Source organism: Ambystoma mexicanum, chromosome 2q (assembly GCF_040938575.1).
Source record: "Ambystoma mexicanum isolate Mex_15411 chromosome 2q, UKY_AmexF1_1, whole genome shotgun sequence".
NCBI lineage: Eukaryota > Metazoa > Chordata > Amphibia > Caudata > Ambystomatidae > Ambystoma > Ambystoma mexicanum.
The window spans coordinates 691,173,777-691,200,389 of record NC_090924.1 but is presented as its reverse complement, the minus strand read 5'-3'; the positions used below and the strand labels follow the sequence as shown (position 1 = coordinate 691,200,389).

The 26,613-nt window shown below is 43.2% G+C and overlaps 1 protein-coding gene across 1 annotated transcript in view; it reads right to left on the bottom strand.

Moving 5' to 3' along the window:
• The window catches only part of C2QH16orf96 (chromosome 2q C16orf96 homolog), a 576,891-nt gene that overhangs the window by 338,472 nt on the left and 211,806 nt on the right, over positions 1–26,613 (bottom strand). Inside the window, exons 6-7 of the mRNA XM_069647906.1 lie at positions 14,704–14,789; positions 3,885–3,995 (exon numbers count right to left, since the gene is read on the bottom strand). Coding sequence (XP_069504007.1) covers positions 3,885–3,995; positions 14,704–14,789 — 197 coding nt within the window. The remainder of the gene's footprint in view (positions 1–3,884; positions 3,996–14,703; positions 14,790–26,613) is intronic.

The following is a 26,613-nucleotide window of genomic DNA, read 5'->3' as shown; positions in this document are numbered from 1 at the left end:
GAAGTGCAAGGCCTTAAATGTAAACTGAATTAGCCAAACATTCAAGAATTCAGGTTTCCTACATATTTGCCAGAGCACAGGTCACCCAAAGGAAGGGGTCCTGAGTTAGTGTGTCTCGGTTGGTGACCAGTTGTCTCAGAGATGCATTTTCTTGTTGTAAGGCTTGAACTTTAGCATTTGAGTATGAAATGCCCCAGGAGTTGCTGAACCTAGTTCATATTGTAAGGGGAAGTAGCAGGGATTATTTGGTATCTTAATCTGTCAAGCAATGGGTCTCACCATTAGATGATTTGTCATGGTTTCGCTGAAATGTGGCCATCTGCCCGCCGAGGCCACTGTTCCATGAGCAGGTGACCCTAAGGGAGGAGGGCCAGGTCTCGATGGAAAAACCAAACAGGTCAAATAAACCTCTGTTGACTGAAGGTACAGGGCCAGGGGCAGCTTGAATGAACTCAAGTAGCCAGAAGACTTCTGACTTGCAGCAGACAGCACCATCAGAAAAATGGAATAAAGGCGTGCAGAGGAAGGGGAAGGAAACTTGTAATTACGTCCTCAAAGGCTAGATATGCAGAAATACAAGAATGGTAGCGAGATGAAAAGCAGAGCAGCATAGATACAGTGAACATGTAACATATGCTTTAAGGTGCTCTTTACCCGTACCAACAGCTGGTTATATCTGCCGCGTTGTATGGAATGTGACAAACCAGAAGTACATCATATTGGTTGTGGTGCAAATAGCGTTTTTGTGGCCGGCATCCTGGAAAGAGCAAGCACCGGGGCTACCAGTGCGAATCTAAGGCAGGAATGCCAGATAGCAGCCAAAGGTGTCAGGAGCCAGGGCGCCCATGCAAGCACTGGATCGGATGCTGATATGTAATGCACCGTTTAACATGCGATATTGACAATGCCTCCCCTGCCTCATTCCAACCCAGATTTGAATATGCTACAGTGGAATACTAGAAGGGTCAATGGCTGAGAAACTGTGGCTTTGCACCTCACAGGTTTTAAGATCACCATGAAACCATTTGCATTTCACACTCAGCAGTGGTAACGGCGGCAAAGCACATTTGCTTGTCATTGCCTCATTGATAAGGACTGCCCCACTGCCAGCAGAGGAGGCTGACAGCTGAGGTGCATCAGAACCTTTTTATGAATCACTTTCCTTCACACAGAGTCAGTGGGGCTGCTCTGCTGCTTTCAGGCCCTTTCCAGGCAGGGGAAGCCGGCACGGCTGCCCCCGTAATCTTTTTTTTTTCCCGCCGCCCGGAAATAGGCAATTACCGTGGCATTACGGCCCCTGCAGACCCAGTAATTGCCCATTCCCGGGCGCCGGAAAATATTGCTCGCCATTCCCATATGAGTCCAAGTGGACTCAATGGGAATGGGGATGCTGGATGCACCGGCACCATTTGTGAGTGATGACAGTGCATCCGGCATGGTTTACTCAAGGGTGCCGGTCAGACCTGGCGGGCGGAAATGCACCCACGAGCAGACCTCATAGTTTGCCGGTCCAGTAACAACAGTACCGGCAAGCTTAACGCTACCGTTGTTACTGGACTGGCAAGCTTATGAGACCCAGTATCTTCAATGTAAGGCTGTTTAATGGTTGCAGCAAACACCAGTGGTCATCCAAGCAGGTATAATATGTATCAATAGTCACAGCGACCCGCCATCCATCTATTCCCTAGTCAGGTCTATCTCAGCTGTTCCCGTGGAACACTCATCCTGTCAGCAGATGGAAGTTCCATGATGTCATCAGCCTGCTTACTCTGGCAGGGAAGTGTAAGATAAAACACTTTGGGCCAGTTATTTTGTTATAGCTGTGGGACAGCAATTTCCTTCTGTGCCACTGCAGAATACTGAATCCTGGGAGAAAATTACAAATGCCCCTCTTTTAGCAACTGGAGTTGCCCCAATCTCACACACTCCACCTCTTAGAGGGACCGTGGTGGGTTATGCTTTCTAATCTAGAGACGTGTGAGTCTGCTGGTGTGAGTCAGAGTTTTTCCTACTTCGGTGCAGGGACGGGGCGATGCTCCAATGATGTGATCACGCATACCTCGATAAAATCACTAATGAGCCCTCTGCCAGAAAGCCGAATGTCTCATTGGAGTTCCACAAGTGGACCTGAGGGGACTGCAGTGACTTCCGCCTTGGTGTTGTCTCTTCTTATAACGCTAAACTGTGTCTCATCTTCTACCTGGCAGCAGAGCCACCATCCTGTGCTCAGAGTGGATAAAGCACAATGTGACTCCCCACTAATGAATCACACTGCAGGGGGCAGAGGGGTTGGGAGTCAATCCGGAGGAGCACTACACTTTCCTCTTGTCTCACCTGCTGATAGGTTGACCACTGGGACAGTGAGTATTGCTGAAAATATATCATGTTGTTAGAACAGACTGGGTTCTCACTTCCTTACTTCCCAGCTGGCCTTGCTCCCCTTGTCTTGTGTAAACGACTGAAATCAATTATTTTCTAGAAACCTTATTTTGGATGACTTGGCCAGAAGTTAAAATGCTACACCAAGGGCAGGAAATCATTTAATAAGTGTTCAATCAAAACCTTTTCAACGGTCATGGTGTATAAAGTGCCCTTGCAGACATACATACACAATAGAAGTATTCAAGCCCCCTGTTAAACTGCTGCCTTGTATTGAGGGTAGAGTGGTATGTTTTACTAGGAATGATCTTTATGCTTTGTATACGTTATGAAGAAGCCTATGCTTTTGAGCAGTTTGGTTAAATGTATACTGGGCACCTTTCTCAAGGCTGTACTAGGCTTTACTGTATTTTCCTTTAGCTCTAAAGAGACTGAATCTGTCCCTGGTTGTTTTTACTTTATTCATGGTGGGCCTGGGTATAATGCTGCCAATAAATATGCTCCAATACTGTACTAAGTATGTAATTTCCTGGTCTCTGTGCATTGTATTTAATTAAACAAATGATTAAATGCTGCAAAAAAACAAGTGTCTGAGAAGAAAGCATCAACAGGCCTCTTGTACTACTTTGAAATATTCACGCAGTCTCCCTTTCATATTTATATATTTATCAAGTCATGTTAGTCAAAGCTCCTTTTCTCTGCAGTATTCTACAAGTGTAAAGAAAGATGCGACACACAAATGCTCCAGCAGGGTCGTGGACAATTAAATAATAATAAAGCACTTTACATGTGTAGCAGAGCCCAGTGGACACACTAGGCATGATGCTCAGATCATTGCATTGGAGCAAATCTGAGATTTCCCTGAGCAGCTAGGATTTGCTCTTGATAACTTACCCTTGTTTCCAAACATGAGCAAATCTAGACATTTCTGGTGCAGCCTTGAAATGCTCCGGTGCAGATTCACAACGATTTGCTGAATGGGATCTCAGCGATGTTCTAGGTATGTACAGATTTGCTCCAGTTTTAGGCTTTGTGAATCAGGTATAAGGCAGCAGAAGCAAATCAGAGATGCCCGCGGGCGTCTCTGATTCGCCCCAGTGCAAATATTTGTGAATTGGGCCGAGTGCCTTTCTTACATATACTTTCCAAAGTGTATCAGAATCAATGTATGGTGGACCTCTAGGCGATGGTTACATTTAACAGATTTGTTTGAGCACAGCGAGTAGTGTGGCACTAAACAAAAGACTGTTAAAAGTGCCCAATAGTGCTGCGCAGAATAGACAGTACAGAATGTGTATACAAGTGCAAACAATTAAATACTGGTCTATATAACACGGCGAATAATATTCTAATATATATGACGACATGCCATAAACTATGGCGGGGCGCTAAATGCAAGATAACATATCAGATGCATGGTTGTAGAGCTGCCTTATACAGATGCTATTCTACATGCAACTTGAGGACGTGCACTCATGTGTCATTGTTTTTCTTGCAGGATTTACCTTGAACTTGCCGAGGTCGACCATCATCTTCTCTGTTTTCACATTCAGGTTGTCACAGCTCTGGTTAAGTTGCTGAATGCGGCCCACCAAGTCATTCAGAGCTGCTTTGTCCTGTCCAGATGGGAAGAGGAGGGAGAATGGTGTGAAGGTCTTAGCCACCACTGCTTGTCAGCCATCGACTAAATCAGACGTGCATGCCGCATCAGCCGCATGCCACATCAGCCGTCTACTGAATCAGCCAAGAGCATCTCATCAGACAAGTACTGAATCGCTTGAGCTCTCGCCAACGGCATGCCCCCTCATCTGCTTTGCTCTCCCATTTAACAAGGTCCTCCTATCTTACAGGATCTCTGCATCAATGTCATTTACCAATCAGACACGCTCTCAACATCTCCATCACCAAGTTCTCACAATCAGCAGACCTCCACAATCACATATCTCCGTGTCTCACTGGCACCCCCCAACCCAACTGTCAGCAACTGTAGCCATGTTAGTCACACTCATCAGTCTTGGTCTCACCATCACCACATTCTCCTCATCTCTCATGCTCTCACCATCAACTACACTGCACTGATCAACACCTTTTCCTAATGACAGGCACTAGCCTCATTACCTGAACACTGACCCTCAACGTAACTCTCCTGCAGTTTCTTGCTCTCATGAGCTAAAACACATGTAATGTACCAGGCGTCTAATATGGGCTGGTCTGTGAGGGGTGTGTGGTGGTGTTCCTGGTGCTGCCTTAGAAGCAGATTCTGTTTGATGAAGTGCTTTTGAAGAGTGATACGTTGGCATTACTGTGGTTTGTTGCAATGCTGGTTACATGAGACATTAGAGTGGGAGCATTTTTTGTGTGCTGTTATGATTGTTTTAATGAGGTAATAAATATTATGTTCAATGCTATTTTGATTGTTAAAAAAAAAAATCATTGGTTAGCAGGTGGTGTGTTGATTTGGTTCCTGTTGAGGAGCAGCATGTTGCCATTTATTTGTATATCCTTTGCTGCTGTTCTAGTCGTCTAACCGCCCTTTTGGGAAGTCACTAAGGATGTTCTGTACCATATGTATATTTTGTATATTTTGAAAACATGTAATCACTTGCAGGAGTAACCAGCTAAAAAAGGAGGGGCAAGCTGGAATATTTTATTGTTCATTTATAACGCGCTTAATACCAGCGAGTGGTTTCTAAGCACAGGATCGGGATTTGAACCTGTGTTGCGCCACATTGCCTTGCTTCCAAGAGAAACGCGTTGCCCCTGAGCTATCCTTCGTTTCGAGTGCAGGCTCTTAGTAAACTTAGCTCCTCATGTGCTCTCTGCCCTGTAAGGGATTGATGATATCATACTCTTGGTAAGATACTGGAGAGAGCAGTGGCCGGTGGCCCCTTTGGAAATGAAAAGGTGGCAGTGAAGGTGTGAGAGATCCAGAAGTAGGGTATGGTGCCAAAGTGCAGGAGAGGACCATGGCAATAAAGGTGACAGCACAGAGGCAGGGTGTTAAGCCTGTAGATTGGACAAAGGGTTTCACAGAGAGATAATGTGATTTCCAGGTAAGGGACCATGCACAGCTATTGACAGGGGACATTTGCTTTAGGAGGCCCTGGCCACCTCTCTGCTAGAGAGGGAGGGGTCCGATCACCACCAAAGAAAGCATAATTTGCCCTGTTTGGAGGGTCAACAGGGAAAGAAAGATAGCCAGGGGGTTAGCCCTGACAGGAGCCTATATAGGGAGTATGGCCAGCAGGGGAAGCAAGATACAAATGACTGGGCGTATGACTCTTACAATGAAACTACTGGTCCCGCTAGGCCCAGAGCTTAGAACAGAAAGCAACTTAGTTATGAGAGAAAGTAAGAATGGAGGGCAAGAAAGGGACGAGTAACATTCCCTAATGTGTGTTCCCAAGTCCAATGAGTTATAGATGGTCCACAGCCATCTAGCTACAGCTGAGCTTCCCTATGTCGTTCACCCCAGTTAACTCTCACTGAGGTCCTGGTGCAGCTGGTTTCTTTTCCCTGACCAGAGAGGGTACATCTCACTCCAAGATCAAGTCCAAAAAAAAAAAAGTGTAGGGACTCATTAACTTACCAACTGAATGTGGCGTCACCAGAAATTAGCATATCAAGGTGCCCTCAGAAAAGAGTGGGGCACTCTGTACTCCTGCGTGTATCCTTGACTTGAGTCCTGACAGGAAGCATCCTTTAGGTCTTTTCCCTTAAAGGTGTCTAAAGAAGTGAATGCAATCTCCTGAAGAGATGTGAAGTTAAGGTATTACTGGAAGGATGAAAGTGTAATAAAGAGTCACAGACAATGCTGCTGATTATTGCACACATCACAGCTTTCTACCAAACACACAAAGAGCATGTGTAATATAGTTCTTGAGTAAGAATTTCATTGGTGTGCCTCTGAGTTTTATATACATTGGTGTTTAAGAGATTGCATTAATTTAAATATAAATGGGCTCCTTTCTGCCCAATGGGATGGATGACGGCAGTCTAGAATTTTCTCTGACGTCCCCCCCACGCCCTCATTTTCAGAAGCACAACATCTACGATCCTGTGCCTTTGGCCGATGCCCCCAACTCTTGAAAATTACTTCCAAAGCATGGTCCATTTGACTGCCCACTGTACCTCTCTGCTGGTTCGCTGATGCTGATGCTGAATGAAGGTTCCCCAACATGATGATACCCCAGGTTGTCAGGCCTACTGAATATATATTCAGTAAAAAAAACTTTGTTAAAGGGATGTTATGGTTACAAGTAAAACTGAAAAACCCCTGAAATTCGTCAGTTATGGTGAGCTAAGCAACCATAACTCGCGCCACCACCATGCACTGCTAAGACTAACACCCAGGACATCAAAGATGACATCACAAATAAAATTGATGACATCACTGATGACATCACATGTCTGCCTCACGTATTTTGGTTCATTGAAAGATCTAGGCCAGGTGGTTCTATTCACTGCCAATCACAAAATAAAAATGAAAAAGGTGCTGTGTAGTATCTTGGTAGCTGAAGAACACTCGGACCAGCAGGTAAGATATTAAGTAGGTTTATTGTAGTAGTACCCAGGAACAACATTGGCATGTCCTTTCCAAGCCAGCATACCTCGAACTGCCAGCATAAAACCCTGCTTCAGATAACACACCAACACTCCACTCACACTGACCTCACCAAATTCCATGTACAGTGATGTCGTCACCTCATCCAAGATACATTACAACACGTCTCCCTCCTTCCCTTTGTTGAAATAAGAGAAATGCCACACCAAAACCACCACCAGACAAAACCCCTACATATATGTGTGGCCAGCACGCAATGTACCAACTACTAACTCCACTGGCGACAAGAAACTGTCTCCAGAGAACACCTTTAACCCCGAACACCCCAAGGAAGATCTATGAAACAGGAAAAGTGCTCCACCAAGGAATCAAGGAACCCAATAATACCTACATGGCACCCCCAGAATGCTAACAACTGTGCCAAAACACATTGGGCAACATGACACCCCGTGTCAACCAACACCCAACAACTCCAACAACCAACTACAACACCAATTCTACTTCTCCCTCTATAAACAAAACAGTGAGGAACCCAAAGCAATCTAATAAGGGCTAACTCCTCCCATGAACAGAACTGGACAACCTTCGAGAAACAAACATAAAAAACCAAGCACTTCCACCTGTTCCAAGCTGCCCCTTGCAACCTAGGTCCTGCCACGACCCAGCGTCCACACAGAAAACTACCTAACACTCCTAATCCTCAGTGCACAGACATCCTTCCGTCCTAGTCTGCCCCCTAGGACACCAGGGCTGCCACCCCCGGGCACAAACCACACAGCTCAACAGAGCAACAACAAGTACACAACGTAGACAGTTCACCACAGCACCCCAAAAGGTACCCCAACACCACACGAACCTTGAACAACCGAGAACCCAACCCACACGGATTCCGGAAACATAACCACCCCAAACCGGCACACACCAACACACCGCGGACCCCTGGTCCAGCCCATTGCACCACCGCAGCACACACACACACCATGGACTCCTGGTCCAGCCTACTGCACCACGCAGCACACCTACCACTACCTTGGACCCCGGGTCCAGCCAAACTGCACTAAGGCAGCATACAAACAACCACCCAGGACCCCAGGTCCAGCCAACTGCGCGAACGCAGGACAACACACCATCACTGAGGACACCAGTCCCAGCCAACTGCGTGAACGCAGGACACCACACCATCACTGAGGACACCAGTCCCCACCACCTGCACCAATGCAGAACGCCACAACAATTAATGACCCCAGTTCTACACACTGCAATGCTCACTTCACGCACCATATGCACACCTCCAAACATACGATAGGCGTACACCCAAAACATTGCATAAATATGGCATAATGTGCAAAACATATAATTTCAGCAATTAGTAAGAGATAACTAAGTGCAGCAATTCACTTCATCAAAATACTTTAAGCACAAGATAACAAATGTTGTTCTTAATGAGGCATCTCAACCCGTAAGTACCCCACCCACGGGTCCGTCCAAACCCGGTACAGGAAACCCGAACCGCAAGAAACATACTCAAACATCTGACAGTTTTCCGTTGGTACGCATATTAAGATCAGACCATCAACCCTGGTCTGTGTGGAAGAGTACCCCCACCCACGAGTCCAGAGTCCCACAAGTTCACCCACACCTGCAAGAAAGTATGTTACACAAAAACACAATATGCAATTTCAGGCACATTAATGCACCCACTTTCACAAAAACACAATGCAATTTCAGGCACATTAATGCACCCCTACTCGACAAAATCTCACTCGCACAGCATTAGTAATTAAATACCAATCATGTAACAAACGCACATCCAGACACATACATAAACACAACATTCAGCGCACGCATCCACTCACTCACACGGGCCCATGACACGCTTACACACAACACCAGAAAACACAGCCGGCACATAATTGCCCACTAGTAAGAAACATTTCCCATGAAGAGGAACGTCGTCCTCCTTAAATCACGCTGACCTAAATCAGGGCCCAGCAACTCCACAGCCCAAACAGCATGACAACTCCAGCAGTAGGGTCCAGAAAAATCCACCCTTCCGCTTGGCCATACAAAACGGCAGTCCAGCGAACTCCCAGACCCCCATTGACACTCCTCACCGACAAAAGTTCTGCGCTGCCGGAGAAGTCCACGCGGGCGTCCGCACCCTCCTTCTCTATGATTACAGAGATCCACGTTGCTGTCATCCTCACAAGGATATCGTGCCTTCACGAGCACAGAAGAAAGGAAGAAAACACTTTTACTGTGTTGCGCCACACCAACACAACGCAAATCCTCCTCGCATTCCAGCTGTCCATGCTGGAACGCAAGCCTATAACATAACAACGTCACTACAACCAGCCATAACTTCCTCGTTGCGGCCTCCACATCGTTACACTTCCGGGACAACGCTGCCAAACATTTCCTGGCCGCGTCTGTGACACGCAGAGTGTTCCAGTAGTCTTCTGCTGCAACGTGACAACCCGAAAACGTCATCCCATCAATGCCAGCTCTAACGAGAGCAGACCCATGGCACTCCGTCCTGTGTACAACAGGGTGACTGGACCGCCAGGCTCCCAGTCACGCCAGCTGGTAGCCCGGCAACTCTCCCCACCGGACACCAAAGGGAGAGCTTTCAATGCGGCGTGCGTCCACGCTGACAAAAAACGCACTCCTCCAATCACGCCACGCAGAAGGACAACCGTCTGGATGCCCCTTAGCTCCGTTTCCAGTGGCACCAGCTGGCAGTCGCGCAACTCTCCCCACAGGACACCAAGGGGAGATGGCGTGCATCAGCGCCAGCAGCACCTCGCCGCCACACTCACGCAACGCCGAGCGATCTCCTAGATCCACTCTCGAGCGGCACTCTCAACTGGCCACCAATGCAGCCCAGCGAGCTGGGACTTCACAGGTGGAGCACAGAGGACACTCCTCAGAGCCACGCACACCGACCTGTGTGCCGACTTGCACCTGCACACTGACAAATGTGCCAAACAGCAGCCCACAACATCCCCAGCACCACCCGGTCACTGGGTAAGGCAGCTCCTGGGGTAGCAGCGCAAACCAGCGCTGCACCCCGACCTGAGTACCGACTGGACTCCTCAAGACAGCACAGCCCGGCCTGCTGACAGGGATACACAGGCCAGTCACACAACTCCGGTCCTCGAACTTGCTGAACTTCTTCACGGGACATGGACCAACTGGAGGGCAATGTTTCCTGGTTCTGGGCTGTCCCCTCCACAACAGCATCCCATCCTTGTCGCCAGTGTAATATCTTGGTAGCTGAAGAACACCCGGACCAGCAGGTAAGATATTAAGTAGGTTTATTGTAGTAGACATTGGCATGTCCTTTCCAAGCCAGCATACCGCCAACTGCCAGCATAGAACCCCGCTTCAGATAACAACACACCAACACTCCACTCACACTGACCTCACCACATTCCATGTACAGTGATGTCATGACCTCATCCAAGATACATTACAACACTCTGTATATTAAAACGTTAACCTTGTTGTATGTTCTTAAAGTACTTTTCTAAGGGTTTGGTCTCAGCTCATGGTACACATGCATGGGGCAATAGCAGGCCTCAAACGCACAATTAATTTGTATACAGGAAAATAAACTTTCTGATGATGCTGTCTCTTTCTTCCTTACTTCAGTTTCCCTGTATGTCCCTCTGATTTATATGCATTGGGTCTTCATATGCATTATTTATACTATCTCAAGTGTGTATTAAGTCTTGAGTTGTTAGCTAGTTATGACATGTGTCACATTACACAATCACTCCTCACATCTTGCTACCAACATAATAAAAACAACCCCTTGTAGGTAGGGACTTTTCATCAACATTAATTTCACATGTGATGTCATCAGTGATGTCATCAATGTTATTTGTGATGTCATCTTTGATGTCCTGGGTGTTAGTTTTAGCAGTGCATGGTGGTGGCGCGAGTTATGGTTGCTTAGCTTACCATAACTGACGAATTTCAGTTTTTTTTTGGTTTTACTTGTAACTATAACGTTCCTTTAACAAAGTTGTTTTACTGAATTTCATAGGTTTTTTTTAGTGCAACGTAACCATAACGTCCTTTTCAATGGATGAAGACCATTAGCACCCTAGGTTCTCAAAGTGGGAACCCGGGGTGCTAAAAAAAGATTTTCTTCCCAAACCGGTACGCCTGCGGCATCCCGGTGTAGGAAGGAAAATCTTTTACCAAGATGGCCACCATGGAAAGGGAAGGTGGGGTTTGGTGAAAATCCGTCTAGCGGTTTGGGCTGTAGGTATGAGCAAAGTTTTTTTCCCATTATGTCTATGGGAAAAAGACGTTTTGGGACCCCCTCTATAACTTTGCCCCCCCTGGACCAAACCTCACCAAACTTCAGAGTGGGCCATATAAATATTTTTGCAAAGTTTGGTGAGGATTCGTACAGGGGGAGTGAAGTTATAAGCCGCACAAAAAGTGCTCTTCCTATGGAAACAGCAACTTAAGCATAACTACACAGCCACTAGCGTGGCCGTGTAATGCGCCTAAATTCTGTAATCTGTAAGCACACTCTCACGCGCATACGTGGAGAAGCTCCCATCAGTAGCTCCATTGACACAGATGCTTTCCTGAATAAGGATGATGCCTTCCCCCAAGTGAAGGCGCGTATACGATAACGGTCGGATGTCCATTTCTCGAGTGCACGGCGACACACATCCTCGCGTGTCCGGAGTCCGGGAGTCCGTGCACAGCCCGAGCGGCGCGCCCCGTGCATGTCCTGGGCAAAAGCATCCTGCGTGAGCTGACAATATGAAGATATTAGCGCAGATAATGCCATTATAATATCCGTCTAACATCTTAAATAGTGAAATTATTCGTTTTATGGCAGCGAGGCAGTCTATGGATGCGGTACAGTGTAACAGGCGCTACAACACTAATCTCAATTTATAGCTAATTAATGCTCCCAACAAGTGCTTCATTAAATATCAGAATCAAACAGATTTTCATAATGAGGATATTAATTAAACCATGAATAATCCAACTGGTAGTTCTATTTAAACAATATCTCATAATTATGCTTATAAATAACTGATTCCAAATGCACCCTATGAATATTTCTGAACATCCAGACTTTTTGCCTTATGCTTTGGTAAGTAATGGCAAAAGAAATGCAATTTGGGAATTTTGGGTTGTTCATAAAAAAAACGTGCACCTCACTTTAAAGCACCCCTGAAATGGGTTGCACACAGCTTAATGATCAGCCAAATGACTCTTTTCTGCAGAAAGGGACCCCAAAGTGCGCCTGCAGCTGCAAACCCAAGAGGGTCAGCCTCATTTCTCTGTATTCCCTTCTTGATTACAAGCCGAGCCCATCAAACACAACATAATTACTGTAAGTTCAGGTTTATTTATTCTAATGCAGTTTCCCCATCTCTCGGGTAATTATGAGCAATGTTTTCTCCCAGGGAATCTTTTTGCATTAACAAAGAAGATAATGCTCTGAAAGCTGGATTTGCTGTGCATTGAGAAAGGGAAGGGGGGACGAGCTCCGAAGTAGGTGCGTTGCCATCTCCCCGCAATGCGCCCGGACTGGAGCTCGGCAAATTGCTTGCTGGTGTAGGAGCAGGGAATTAGCAAATGCACAATGTTGAAGTAATGAAGACAGGCTCTGCGGAGCTGCCAAACAATGGCCAACGCTTGAATCTTCCCTCCCCCAAGCATCAAAGAAATAAATAACAAACCTCTCTGGGAAAATAAAGGCCCGGTTGGCTGGATGCGCTACGCGTGTCAATGTAATTACTGATCAGCGGAGACGGTGCAGGTGGCGCAACGCGATTCACATGATCTGTGCTCCACTGACAGGTTAAAATTCCTGTGGCGTTGCGGGAGCGAGGGAGCAGCCCTCTCCCGGGTCCATGCAATCCCATGTGCTCAGCGCCCTGCGCACGGGTACGGGCTGCAAATAAAATGAAAAAAAAATGCTAAAGGTTTCTGTCCTCTGACCCCTGTTATCTGATGCTTCAGGCGTCCAGGCCCCAACCCCCTAAACTGCGATAAAATGCGATAAACTACAGAGATTCACGCACACACACAATACACGGCACCACTATCTCCCGCTTACCTTCGCTCTCAGACAACCCTGGCAGACCCTCTCCTGAAACCAGGAAACACCAAGGGTCTCTGTTGAGAAAGCCCCTCTCGATCCGGACGAGAAACAAAGATGGCGGGCGTCTCTAAAAATCTGACACACTGCACGCTTCACCGCAGCCAATGGGAGAGCGCGTCACATGTCCGCAGACAACACGCAAACCGCTTGCCCAATCTGTGTCCTGTCCGTGGAGCAAACAGGGAAGTGTGTCCACGGAGCGGACATGCATATCACTAATTTTTGTACCTTACGTTTTGGTCATTTTTAAAAAAATGTACTGGACGGATTTTCACCAAATTTACAAAAGCACGTTTTCGGGACCAAGCCGCAGCTCCGGCCGCAAATATGGTGAACATCCGTCCAGTGGTTTGGGTTGTAGGCGTGAGCAAAGTTTTTTTCCCATTATGTCTATGGGAAATAAAGACGTTTTGGGACCCCCCTATAACTTTGCCCCCCCCCCGGACCAACCCTCACCAGAGTTTGCAAAAAAATTCAGAGTGGGACTTTTTTTGCAAAGCTTGGTGAGGATTCGTCCAGGGAGCGCGAAGTTAAAAGCTGCCCAAAAAGTGCTCTTCCTATGGAAACAGCAACTTAACCATAACTACACAGCCACTAGCGTGGCTGTATAATATATGCGGTCAATTGTGAAAAGGTCAATTGTGACCCTTTAAAATCGGTCAATTGTTCATTCGAACAATTGTAAATGAACAATTTGGTGTGTACCTTTGCAGCAGATGTGTGTGTTTTGGTATGGTGCATTTGACCAATGATAGACATTGTAGAATCTGTGACAGGATAAAGCAGCAAAGAGAAGAGAGGCTTTGAACACAAAGGCAACAGAGCCTGTGAGCAGGGCAAACTGGCCTACCCTAGATAGCAGAATCTGTGACCGGAAACCAAGATCCAACAGAGACAAAGGACAGCAGGATCAATCATTAGATAAAAAGAATTCATGCAGGACAGAGGCAGCAGAGCATGTGATCAGATAAAGAACCTCACCCAGAACACAGACCGCAGCGTCGAACCTGGAAAAAAGTCTGCTTTCAGGACAAAAAAAACAGAATCTGTGACAGAATTAAAGAATGATAAAGAAGAATTCAGTGATATGGTCAGAAGGGTTCATCATGACAGATAAAGCTGAAGGCAGAATCTACAACTGGATAACAAACCTCATGCAGGAAAGACACAGCAACATGTGCAACCAGGAACAACAGAATCCAAAACAGTATACAAGACCTAGTCACTAGTGAAAATCCACCATGAACAGAAAGCCTCCTCTCTGGTAGAGGGGGCAGAATCCAAGAAAGGATGCAAGGTCTAATGGCCGGAGAAGGCAGAATCCAAGGCAGGGTGAAAGACCTTGTCTACAGAGGAGGATCTGGCCCAAACCGCAGTAGGCAACAGACCCCAGAGTGGTGGAAAAGCCTACTAATGCTGTAGAGTGAACATGATCCAGAGAATGTGAAAGGACAAGCTGGCAGACCTTGTGCAACAGGTAGAAAAGAAGGGGTAAGGGCTATCTTGTGAGAAAGAACAATACCTCACCTACCAGCAAATACTAGTGACCAAATGCAAGAGAAAAGTCACATTTTCTGGAAGAGAAGGAAACCCCAAAAGGTAAGGAAATCAATACCTTCTCATCTTCATCTTGTAACCTGCTAATGTCATCCTCCAGATGTTTTAATTGTTCCAACAGGTCATCCGGAACTCCAACATTTGCTGAAAAAGGCAGAAGACAGGAAACGTGTGGTTATGGAGTGAAGAAGGTGGCACTGGAAAGTGTCTGGAGATTGTGCTGCTTTAACATTAATACAGTTAGTCTTTCAGGTACATAGAAGCCAGTACATTATGTCACAGCTTTCATTTCTCTTTCCACTAGGCCATAACTTCAAAATATAGTGTTAATAGATCTCCTTGTAAAACCTATGAGCAATTAAATTTGACAATAAAATGAAAACAATATATATATATATATATATATATATATATATATATATATATACACACACATACTAGTATAGGCCAGTTGTACACAGGCCAACATGCAGGTTTTCATTAAAAGGACCATTATATATCCGAAGCCTACAGCTCCCTCTAGCTGTGACAACAGGCAAAGCTGCTGCATCAGACAAACATATATATATATATATATATATATACAGAGTGCACTCCGAAATGCAGTCCAGTGAGACAGTGCCACACTAAACACAGAGTCCAAGAGCCAAGGGTCTCCAAGCATCCAAAAATATACTTTTATTAGATAAATGCCATGGACAAAAGAAAGGTAACACGAAAATGACGCGTTTCGCGGCAAACTGGCCGCTTGTTCACGTTTCGGGTGCAAACACAAAGGAAGGACAAATAAACCAGCATGCTCTCTATGATCCTAGTGTATAGAGCTATGTGCACTGACACCAAGGCTTGTTTTACAAAGTCTGCCATATTTGAACGTGTTGTAAACCACAGTCAATCGTGTTAAATACACTGGAATATGTTCAAACAAGCGTCAAATAAACTGTCAGTGTTGTTCTTTTCTCAACAATAATATAACTTGCGCAAAGGTAATTTAATATTCACAAAATAAATAATATGCAGTGATATTAATGGCATACAGAGAATTACATATTAGGCAAAGTAATGCTATATGCATGCAGGTCTGCCTAATGTGCAGTCGTAATGACCCTATTGTGTTGCCCTGAATGCCGTTTAAATGTCCGATATGTTGTCAGAATTAATGTCTGTTTATACATCCAACACGGATAGAGCTGCATTTGTATGCATATGAGCAAATAAATAAATCAATAAATGGCCAGTGAACTCTAAAAATGGAGGCTGTGTCTATCGAGAAAAGAATTTTTCGAATGTTGTTGAAGTGCATAGTGCTTGTGGCAATGACATATAAAGGTTTGTAGAATATGTTAGAGTTAATTGTATAATATGTTGTTACTTAACAGGTTATTGCCTGTTTAAAGTGCAAATGCCTCAATTGTCTATTTGAATATGCAATAGCCAATCTATTACTAATAAGGTGCAAAGTGCATTGATAACAGCATATTTAGTTTTCCCACAGTGGGTATGCTTAAAGTGCAAATGCCTTTATGTCCAAATATGCAGTAACCAACCCTCAATGGGTAAAGTGCAAAATGCAGTTTAGCAGCCACTAATATACCCTATGTAGGGGTAGGTAAAGTGCTTGGTTCACGCAATACCTGAACATTAAATAAAAAAAACTCACATTGCCAAAAAAGATAAGAATCCGATAAAATGCATAGCTAGAAGATGTAAGACCACTAAAATAAAACCTTGATTCATGATAAGACACATAATTAATTATTTGCAGGCCAAATGCACAGTTGAGAAAAGACATATAAAGTGCACGTACAATTATGAGACTGCTGGTTGACTAGTGTTCCTAAATAGCAAAGCAGAGGCATTGCTCACCCTTAAAAAAGAAAGAAGATTAAAATGAGATAGCTAAAATGGAGAGAGTCTAAAGTTCATTCAATTTCTCTTTTGTCAGTAAAATATTGAATTGATAGTTTCTCTGTCCTTAAAAGCTAATGTGAAAACTTAACCTGTATCAGCAAAATTTAAACCTCTGTGTATTGTCAATCAATTACATTAGGAGTTTCTAAGAGAACCTGCCCATGTAGGATGTGCTAGTATTGCTGAAGATTTAATTAAAAGTTGCCAGAGAGTCATGCAAGATAGAAGAGTGGTAATAGTAACAAAATCTGAACTACAAGTGAATTGCCTTTCTTGCAGATTCCAGATACAAATGCAGTCAATTTACTCAAGTGCCTAGAAAGGTATAAAGTTCCTCGTCCAGATTATGGCCCTTTGGCTTCTTTGTTTCCAAATCCAGAATGTACTTGGTTTCAGATTGTCTGAGGAGGAGCTCCCGATTACCTCCTCTCGGTGCCTTCAGAACTTTGTGTATCCCAAAATAGGCGAAACCTTCTAGTTTACCTCCATGCTTTTCCTGGAAATGTAGAGCCATCGGATATGTGGGATCAGTATTCTTGATGGCTCTTATGTGTTGGAGTATCCTAAGTTTCAATTTACCAATAGTACTGCCCACATACCATTTGTCACACGGACAGGTCAGTACATACACAACATACTCCGTTTCACACGTGATACAAGATTTTATAGTCATGTTTTTGTGTAGTATAGGATGGAGGTAGTTTTTGGTATTTTTGGCAAATTTGCACGCCTTACATTTCATGCACTTCTGAAAGCCTTCTGATGTGACGCTCATCCAACTTTGACCTGCTGGAATAATCTTAGGGCTCATATAACTGGATACGAGGTTGTCCCTGAGTGAGGTAGAGCGTCTAAAAGTAATGTTGATGCTATTGCCCAGAATGCTTCCTAGATGTTCATCTTGTTTTAGTATATGCCAATGTTTGTGCATTATATGGCGTATATTGTTGGAAGCTTTGCTGTATGTAAGAATTAATCTAGTATCTGCTAGATCTGGGCTGTTCACTGTAGAGACTTTAGACATCAGCAATATTGAACAGTCTTTTTTTCATGCTTTGCTGTGCGTTCTTTCTAACACTCGCTTGAGATAGCCTCTTTGTAGGAACTTTGCAGCCATACTTCTACATTAATTGTCAAAAGTTTCAAGTTGGGAACAGTTGCGTCTTATGCGAATGAATTCGCCATAAGGTATACTCCATTTAAGGGCTGTGGGGTGGTTGCCTTTTGCATGTAGGGGTGTGTTGGAGCTTGTGGGTTTTCGGTAAAGTTCAGTCACTAATTCACCTTGTGCCACAGTAACAAGAATATCTAAGTAAACGATAGCAGTCTTGCTGTGGCACTCTGTGAATTTTAGATTAAATTCATTTACATTGAGTGACTTAACAAATTCCAACCGGGGATCGATTCATCCCAAATTACAAAGAGGTCATCTATATACCGTAGCCAAAGTACAACTTTTTCTGTGTTGTGACTATTGGTAGATGTCCAGACTTTGAACTTCTCTCACCAGACCATTATTAGGTTGGCGTATGCTGGAGCAAAAGTTGTTCCCATGGCTGTACCTTGCAACTGAGTGAAGAAATTCTTGTTGAACAGAAAACAGTTATTTGTCAAACTAAGATTTATCATCTCCAGAATCATCTTCCCATGTTCTAAATAGCTGAGTGATCTGGTTTGTAAAAAATATTCACATGATTTCAGGCCGTCCTTGTGCTTAATTGATGTGTAAATAGAGACCACATCCAGTGTTGCTAGTACATAAGTATCTTCCCAAGGTATTCTGTCAATTTTGTTAAGGAAGTCCTTAGTATCTCTTAGAAATGACGGTAAGGTGGTAACAAATTTGATTAGGGTTTCATCCACTAAGTTAGATACATTTTCAAGAAGTGCACCACACAACGTGACTATTGGCCTTCCTGGTGGTCTAGTTTTGTTTTTATGTACCTTGGGCAAAAAGTAAATGTTGGGCATCACCGGAAATTTGAAATGTAGGTATTTACACATATCCTCATCGAGCAGGCCTTTCTCTTTCCATTTGATTAATAGTTCGAAAAGTTTATCATTCATCTCCGCCGTGGGATCTGTAACCAGTAGCTTATAACACTCTGTGTCCTTAAGTTGTCTGTTGGCTTCATTAATGTAATCTTGTCGATTAATAATGACTATGTTGATGCCCTTGTCCGATGGTTTAATAACATAGTCATCTAATATGCATATGTTAGACAGGATCTCTGGCTCCTGGCGGGTGAGATTATCTTTGGTGTCCATTTTCATTTGCCGGAATTTCTTCAGGTCACTAATAACCAGATATTGAAAAGCCTCAACATTCCCTCCTTGGTTGAACATAGGATTGAAGCGTGACTTACGTTTGAGATTACTTTTGCTGGGCCAATCAGTTTGAATATCCATGAGGTCCCATTGTGGGTCACTTATGTCTTCATTGTCTTGCCATTCCGATTTGAGATGGATGAGATCACGTAATATGTGTGAATCCTCTATTGCTACAGGGGTAAAGCCACTCAGAGATTCGTCTTTCTTAGGCTTTGGTGGGTTGATGGCAAAGAATTTCTTCAGCCGTATTTTACGCCTATACCTATCAAAGTCTATTCTTGTTTCAGCGTAATTGTAGGAAGAGGAGGGGCAGAAATTAAGGCCCAACTTGAGTACAGATTTTTCTTCACAGGTAAACCCTTGTGATGTAAGGTTATTGATAAGACATGTCTGGCATATTACTTTCTACTTGCATTAATTTTATGTCCCAGAGCGTGTTTGTCTGTCTGTCTTTTCTGTTGCGACGGTATTTGTGGCAGTTGCTCCTCCTTGTTTTCTTGATCCTCGTGACCTGGTTGATTTTCCTTGTCCTCTTCCTTTTGTTTTTTTGCTGTTGTTGTTGTTTCTGCCATCCATTCCTAAAAGTCTAATTTCTTCTCAAAAATTCAATTTTCTCTGGGACTGTTCATTTTCGCTTTCTGAGTGTCTATATCTGAGGATGATGGTTCACTGGGTATGTCGTTGTTAGCATTCGATGTGACTATGGGGAGTTTCTGTCTTAATGTAGCAAACCTTTTAGCAAATGTAAGTACTCTCCCCTTCTCATAGTCATCCTTGTCCCGCAGGAATTTCTGCTGTTTTCTCAGCTTTATTTCTTCCTCAAATGATTTGTACCCATTCTCCATACTCGTACGGGCGGCTTTCCCTTCTTGACTTTGACTGATGGCCTTTAGTTCTTCTTCTATGTCTTCTATTTTTGACAAAAGTTTCTGTTGATCAATTTTGGCATATTTTATTAGGATGTTAAGAAATGTCACTGAGCATTTATTACTAGATTGTCCCCATTCTTCTAACATTGCAGGGTCCTGTTCTTCATAGGTGGGTGTTGTCAATATATGCAGGCCTCTAGGAATACGTCCCACGTCCACATAATTTTGCAGGGAATATTCTTCCCACCATTTGCTGATTTCCCGTCTCTGCAGTTTATATGCACTTGTGTGGTTGTCATTTGTTGTGATCAAGCGGAAACAATACAGCAAAACGTGTAAGTGCTGCTAATTCTGGGCAGAACATGATGGGAGAGCCACATTTGTTTGGTTTTTATGGATTACCGTGATTTTGCACTTTAATGAAGAAATAAAGGAAGTATGAAACTAATGGATTCCGGAGGATTATTGTAATCTGTGTTGGGGAGTGCTCCTCACTAACTGGGCAACAAGCAGTTCTATGGATATATATATATATATATATATATATATATATATATATATATATATATATATATATATATATATATATATATATATATATATATGTGTCTGTGGTAGCAACCCTGTAGTTATGGTTAAGTTGTCTTTCCTATAGGGAGAGCAGTTTTTGGGTGGCTTATAACTTTGATGCAAGTCGCCAAATCTGCAAAAAACTTTGCAAAAAAAAGTATCAAGTCGATTGTTAATGTATTTGGAAAGTTTTGTCCAGATTCATCGGGTGGGGGGGGACAAAGTTATAGGGGGGGTCCTAAAACCTTTCAAATCCAGAAAGACATGAATGAAAACAAATTTTGCTGGACGGATTTGCACCAACCTTGCACGAGAAGCAGCAGGTTGGTCCTGAAAGAGTGCACTTGTAAATCTAGTAATACTTCCCGGTTCAGTGTCCACGGACACCTGTGGGCCAATCATGCGGTCACGTAACATTTGCAGATATTGTATGCGACCGATGGTTGGTCAATTGAACAACTTGAGGATCGTCAACAGTTTTGAAATTGACGCCATGTTGGCTTTGCGAACTGCATCCACAGTCCACGGGCATCACAGTATAAAAAAGCTCTGAAAATTACATATCTGGCTATTTTGAGGATGGAAGAGTTTCTGGGGAGGGCAGGGAGAAAAGAAAGGGACAATGTATGTGTTACTGTGTGTAAAAATGGTTTTAGGATTGTTGCCATGTTTGTGGGTTTTTTTATATCCACAGGCAGCAATAAGTGTCTGCGGACGGATGTATGAGTTCACCGAACCTACTTCACCTAACGGTGAAATCGTCACATTTTATTTTCTTCAAATTAGTTTTTATTGTGCAAGGGGAGACCCCCCACCACCCTCCATATTCCCATACCCTATCCTATCCACTTACCCACCCCATCTATGTTGCAAAATGTACCCACTTACCCAACCAAATTCAAAGAATTTATTTCCCGAAGATTTCATATTAGGTGAAAATGGATTAGGTGAAATGTATGTATCGCTCCACGGACATCCATTTAAAATGGTGCTGTTAGGTTATATGCTACAACTATGATTAATTTGGGTTTAATACTTCTGTAATGAAACTAGTAAGTATCACTGTGGCTATAGACAAATTGTTTACGGCATGGTTACAAGAGTACATTTCCCTTGGGTTTAATGCCCACACCAATCTGGCCAGTGGCTATGGTGAGAATAGTATGGTTTCCTTGGGTCTACTAGTTATGTATTTTATACAATGAGAACCCTGGATAGAGGCAGAATAAGACTTTTGGAGTGTGGGTATAGTAGTAGTCACAGTACATATTGTTGTGGTCATGGCCGGTGGCCAGATTGTTTGAGGCATGGCCTGCCACAATGGGTTTAATGACTCAAACACTCTGGCCACTGGCTAAGGTGAGAATAGTATGCTTACTTCGGGTTTAATAGTTATGTAGCTTTAACTATGTGACCACTGCTTAGAGGCAGTGTAGTACTTTTGCAGTGTGAGCCTAGTAGTAGAGGAAGTTAAGGAGACAATGTTTGGGGCATTGCTGCATGGAGTTTGGGTATAGTAATAGTAGTAGTAAAAGTACATATTGTATATTTACTTTGGGTTTAATGCCCGCAACAATGTGGCTAGTGGCCATGGTCAAAATAGTGCAACTCATTTGCGTTTAGTAGTTTGGAGAATGTGGCCTCTGGTCATGACACAGCCAGAATGGGAGTTTTGGAGTGTGGGTATAGTAGTTGTAGTCTCAGTACATGTGGCAAATAGTAGATTGTTTGATTTTGGGAAGTAGTGGACATGATAACAAGGGGACATCTGTGTTTCTATGGCTGTAAAGAAAAGAAAATATATTTTGTTTTAGAACATGATATGGAAGGTATGCATGCATACGTACATTTACTTTATTTGACCCTCATAAGTAGTACATTGTATGTACTATGTTCTCTAAAAAATGTGCGTGTGAGACACTGTTGTTGTATTAACATATTGTAATCATTGTGTCATGGAGAAAAAAATCCACAGTGATTCAAAAACATTCCTTTATATTTACTGTTAATACAATTTACATCTTCTTTCAACCAGTAACTATACAGGCAGTCGAGTCGCACTCCCAATGGGCTGAAACCACATATGTTGTCTGAGTTCATATGAAGCTTTAAAGAATATATCTTTATTATATTGCTTAAAATGTACAATCCCAAAATAAGGCCAAGGTATGGCAGCATCACAATGATGCGTTTCACAACAATCCTGTTGCTTGTTCACATTACCTGACCCCCAGTAAAACAAATTAAAATATACAGTTAAGGGGAGCGAACTGAAAAGGAGACTTGGCATGGAGTCAAGCTGTCATTGGTTTTCGGGTTATAGTACATCATTCATGTTTGATCTCACAGTGTGCTCAACACCAGTCTTCAAAGGGTACAGAAAACATATACACCATCTTTGTCTGTCAAGCATATGTGGAGCAGTGATGTATACCGTCCATCAAACGCACAGATATAAAAGTAATCAACAGACCGTCATAGCAGGTACAATCAATATTTGTAATAAGTGCACACAAAGGTATTTGCATTTTGACTTGCAAAGTGCTACTTGCGAGACAACAATATCCCAAGCACCTAGCACGTGTTTGCGTCTGCACATCATTTTCTCATATGGAATTATGTAGTGCTGCGTACTCTTGTATCCTGCACATGCACTGAAACCCCACTATGGTTCTTAGAAAGCTACATATTCTGCAACACATAATCAAAGTTCTACTGAATCCTATTGATAGTTATGGTAATTTGTGTGCATCATACCAAAATCTAGGTACTCAGTTGCACCACAGTGGGTACGTTTATGGAATAAAGTGCATAGTGCTGCAATATTCAATAAGTAAGGATATAATACAAGCAACATATTATCTTAAAATGCAAGGTTGCAAGGAAGCAGAAAATGTAAAATAGAGTAAAAATTATGTTCGGTAGTCCCGAGACCAATCATAAAAACAGGGGATCTCAAAGTGCAAAAAAGCACAATGCAATCAATACCCGCAATGACGGATATTGTATAATCCGACCCTAACCGCATACAATATTAAATTGCAACAGGCAGGTTATAATTAACATAATGCTTGATCTCAAACAGTGCAACCATCATGGCATATAATATACAGTGCAAAAAGCAAAGTACTGTACACTTAAGATATACAAAAGTTTAAGCAAAGTGCCACATGCTGTAAACATCACACTATAATCCGACCCTAGCAGCATACAGCGTTAAAGTGCAACAGGCAGGTTATAATGAACATAATGCTCGATATCAAGTAATGCAACCATAGTGGCATATAATCCTACAGTGCAAAATATCATACACTATAGGATATAATCCTAGCAGCAAAAGGTCTTAAAGTGCACAGTGCAGCATTGTACCAGAAATGAATATGGTTACATACAAAAGCTTAAGCAAAGTGCAGCGTGCTGTAAACCTCATACTATGGGATATTCCTAGCTGCAAAAGTTCTTAAAGAGCATAGTGCAGCATTGCAGCAAAAATATATATGGTTACTCTAATGAGATAATTAGGTGCTTCAAACCAACACAGTTTACAACATTAATTGATATCAACAAGTAGTCATCGAATTGCACACAGTACAAAGCATGTAAACCAGCCACCATTCCTTAAATGATGCACTATACTGCCTGGCAACAATAAAGTGTCATCTGCTTGTCTCCTTTACATGAACTGAACCACCACCCATGAACCATGTCACATCCAGAACTCCCAACTTACCTTGAATGAAAACATTGTGTTCAACTTTTTCTCCGTTTTTTTCAGACTGATGTTTCATTAAAAGGAGGCACATTTTGTAAGTGTAGAAAGTACTATGGTGGTAGTAGGAATGTATTAAGTAATTAGATAGGTGATGGCATGTTTAAAGTGCAATATAGGCATGTTCTTGTGTTTATTTATTTTGAAAGTGGTTAGATACCCATTGGTGTATTCTAATTGTATATTATTGTAAATGTGAATTTAAAGCGTCATTTAATGACAACATTTTGGTTTAAGGAATATTAAATAGGCCTTTGTTAGATTTGCTGGTAACCTTTGTTTTTCAGTAACTGAAGTGGTGTTACATTCAAACCAACCACTTATTTTTTTCAGTTCTATGTTCTTAGATCACAAGGTTTTTTTTTCGTTGAGTTATTTACAGAATATTTTTGGCTGAAAAAACGAATTGATATTCTTTTATTTTTTTATTTGGAGGGTTCTCCCCAATTCCAACCTTCCCTATTATCTAGTCCCTATTCACCACACCGCCTACTTCTTCTATCCCCTTACCCACCTCCACCCCCATATTTGTCAATGGGTTTTTTGGCAAAGAACTCTGCGAACAAAAGCCTGGCGATGTAACAACGTTGTACGATTTGTTTCACATACGCACTATAGTGTCCTGAAGTGGTTGTGGGACCACTACTTTTGTGACTCTTTTCTTGCCACGAGATACTTGGGCATGTGTGAAGTTAGTGACTTTACACTTTGTATTTGTATTTTGTATTTGTATTTGTTTATTTGTATTGCGCACCTTGCCCTGGGGCATTCGGGCGCACAGTTTCAAGAAGATGGTTACATACATGATGATACAGCAAAGACAAGTTACAAGAGCAATAAGGTAAAACAATACATAGTGAATCAAGACAGTGCAGGTGATGGTAGTACATAGGCGATTAACCGGATGTAGAGATATGCTAATGGTAAATAAATTACAGGGTATCAGAAAGGTGTGGAGCTGTTACATGGAGTGAGGTGCATTGATTGCGAAAAGCCAGAGTTTTACATTATTTTTGAAGGCAAGGAAGGCCGGTTCTGTTTTAAGTGCAGTGGGTATAGTGTTCCAGAGTTTGGAGGCGAGGACTGGGAAACTTACTCCCCCCGCTGTGTGTAATTTGAAGCTAGCTATGGACAGCGTATGCACATAAGCTGACCTCAAAGGTCTATTAGCAGAATGATGAGAGAATCGATTGGCCAGGTATTCTGGTGCTAGATTGTTCTGAGCCTTGAAGGTTAAGGCTAATGTTTTCAGGGAGATTCTATGTGCAACCGGGGCCAGTGTAGGCCGCGTCTAGTTTCAGAGATGTGAAGTTGCCTAGGAATGTTAAGGGCGGCCCTGATGGCATTATTCTGGGTGACTTGTAGCTTGTCAATGTTTCTTTGGCTGGTGCCTAGATAGAGGGCGATGCAGTAATCAATTTTTGCCATGATTAAGGTTCTGTCAAGGATGATACGATTTTCGGTTGTCAGAAATGGTCTGCACGCTGTAATCAGCTTACATGTATAGGCCAAAGCAGACACCACTGCATTGGTCTGTCTGGTAAGAGAGAGTGTTGAGTCCAAATGATGCCAAGAGTTTTAGTTACTTTGGATACTTTAATGTTATTTCCATCAATAGTGAAGGAATTATACACAGAATCAAGTTGAGCCAATTTGGCATGTGAGCCGAGGATCAGTAACTCCGTTTTTTCGTCATTAAGGCAAAGCCCATTTTGTGCCATCCAGGCCTGGATGACTGAGTAGATTTCGTTAAGAGCTCTCGTGTCAGCAGTATAGTCACCAGTGAGTGGAATGAGTATCTGGGCGTCGTCAGCGTAATTAGTGTAGGAGACATCCAGATAGTCAAGTAAGTCAAAGAGAGGCTTGGTAAACACGTTATATAATGTGGGGGAAACACAGGACCCCTGTGGCACTCCACAGAGGACAGGTGCTGGTTCTGCGGAGGCCAGAGGGGAGAAGACCCTCATGGTTCTGTTGGACAGGAAGGAGCTGATCCAAGAGGAGGCTTCATCAGAGAAGTGAGACGTGTTTAGAGGTGGTGACACAAAATGTTATGATCAACCAGATCAAAGGCTGTGAAGAGGTCAAGTAAGAGGAGGAGTGCTAACTTATCTTTGAGGACCTCAATTTGAGGTAGTCCTGAATTTGTAAATAGGCGGCACGGTCCAACATTTTTAATAGAAATTGCACGGTAGTGATGGGTCGATAGTTAGAAGGGTTGCTTGGATCAAGAGTAGGTTTTTTGATTAAAGGAATGACCCAAGCAGCCTTAAGGTTATCAGGGACGATGCCAGATCTGAAAGAGGCTTTTATAAATGTGGTGATAAAAGGCACCAAGTCATGAGCCGTGTCCTTAATAATGGGAGCAGGTAATGTATCGCCTTGGCAATTTGAGGGCTTGAGCTTCCTTATGATGTTTTCTACTTCATCCATGGTGAGGGGAGAGAAGCTAAATGGTTTGCAGGTAGGGGCCAGGGTAGGTAAGTTGGGTAGAGAAGCTTTCAGGGTGGAGTCAATG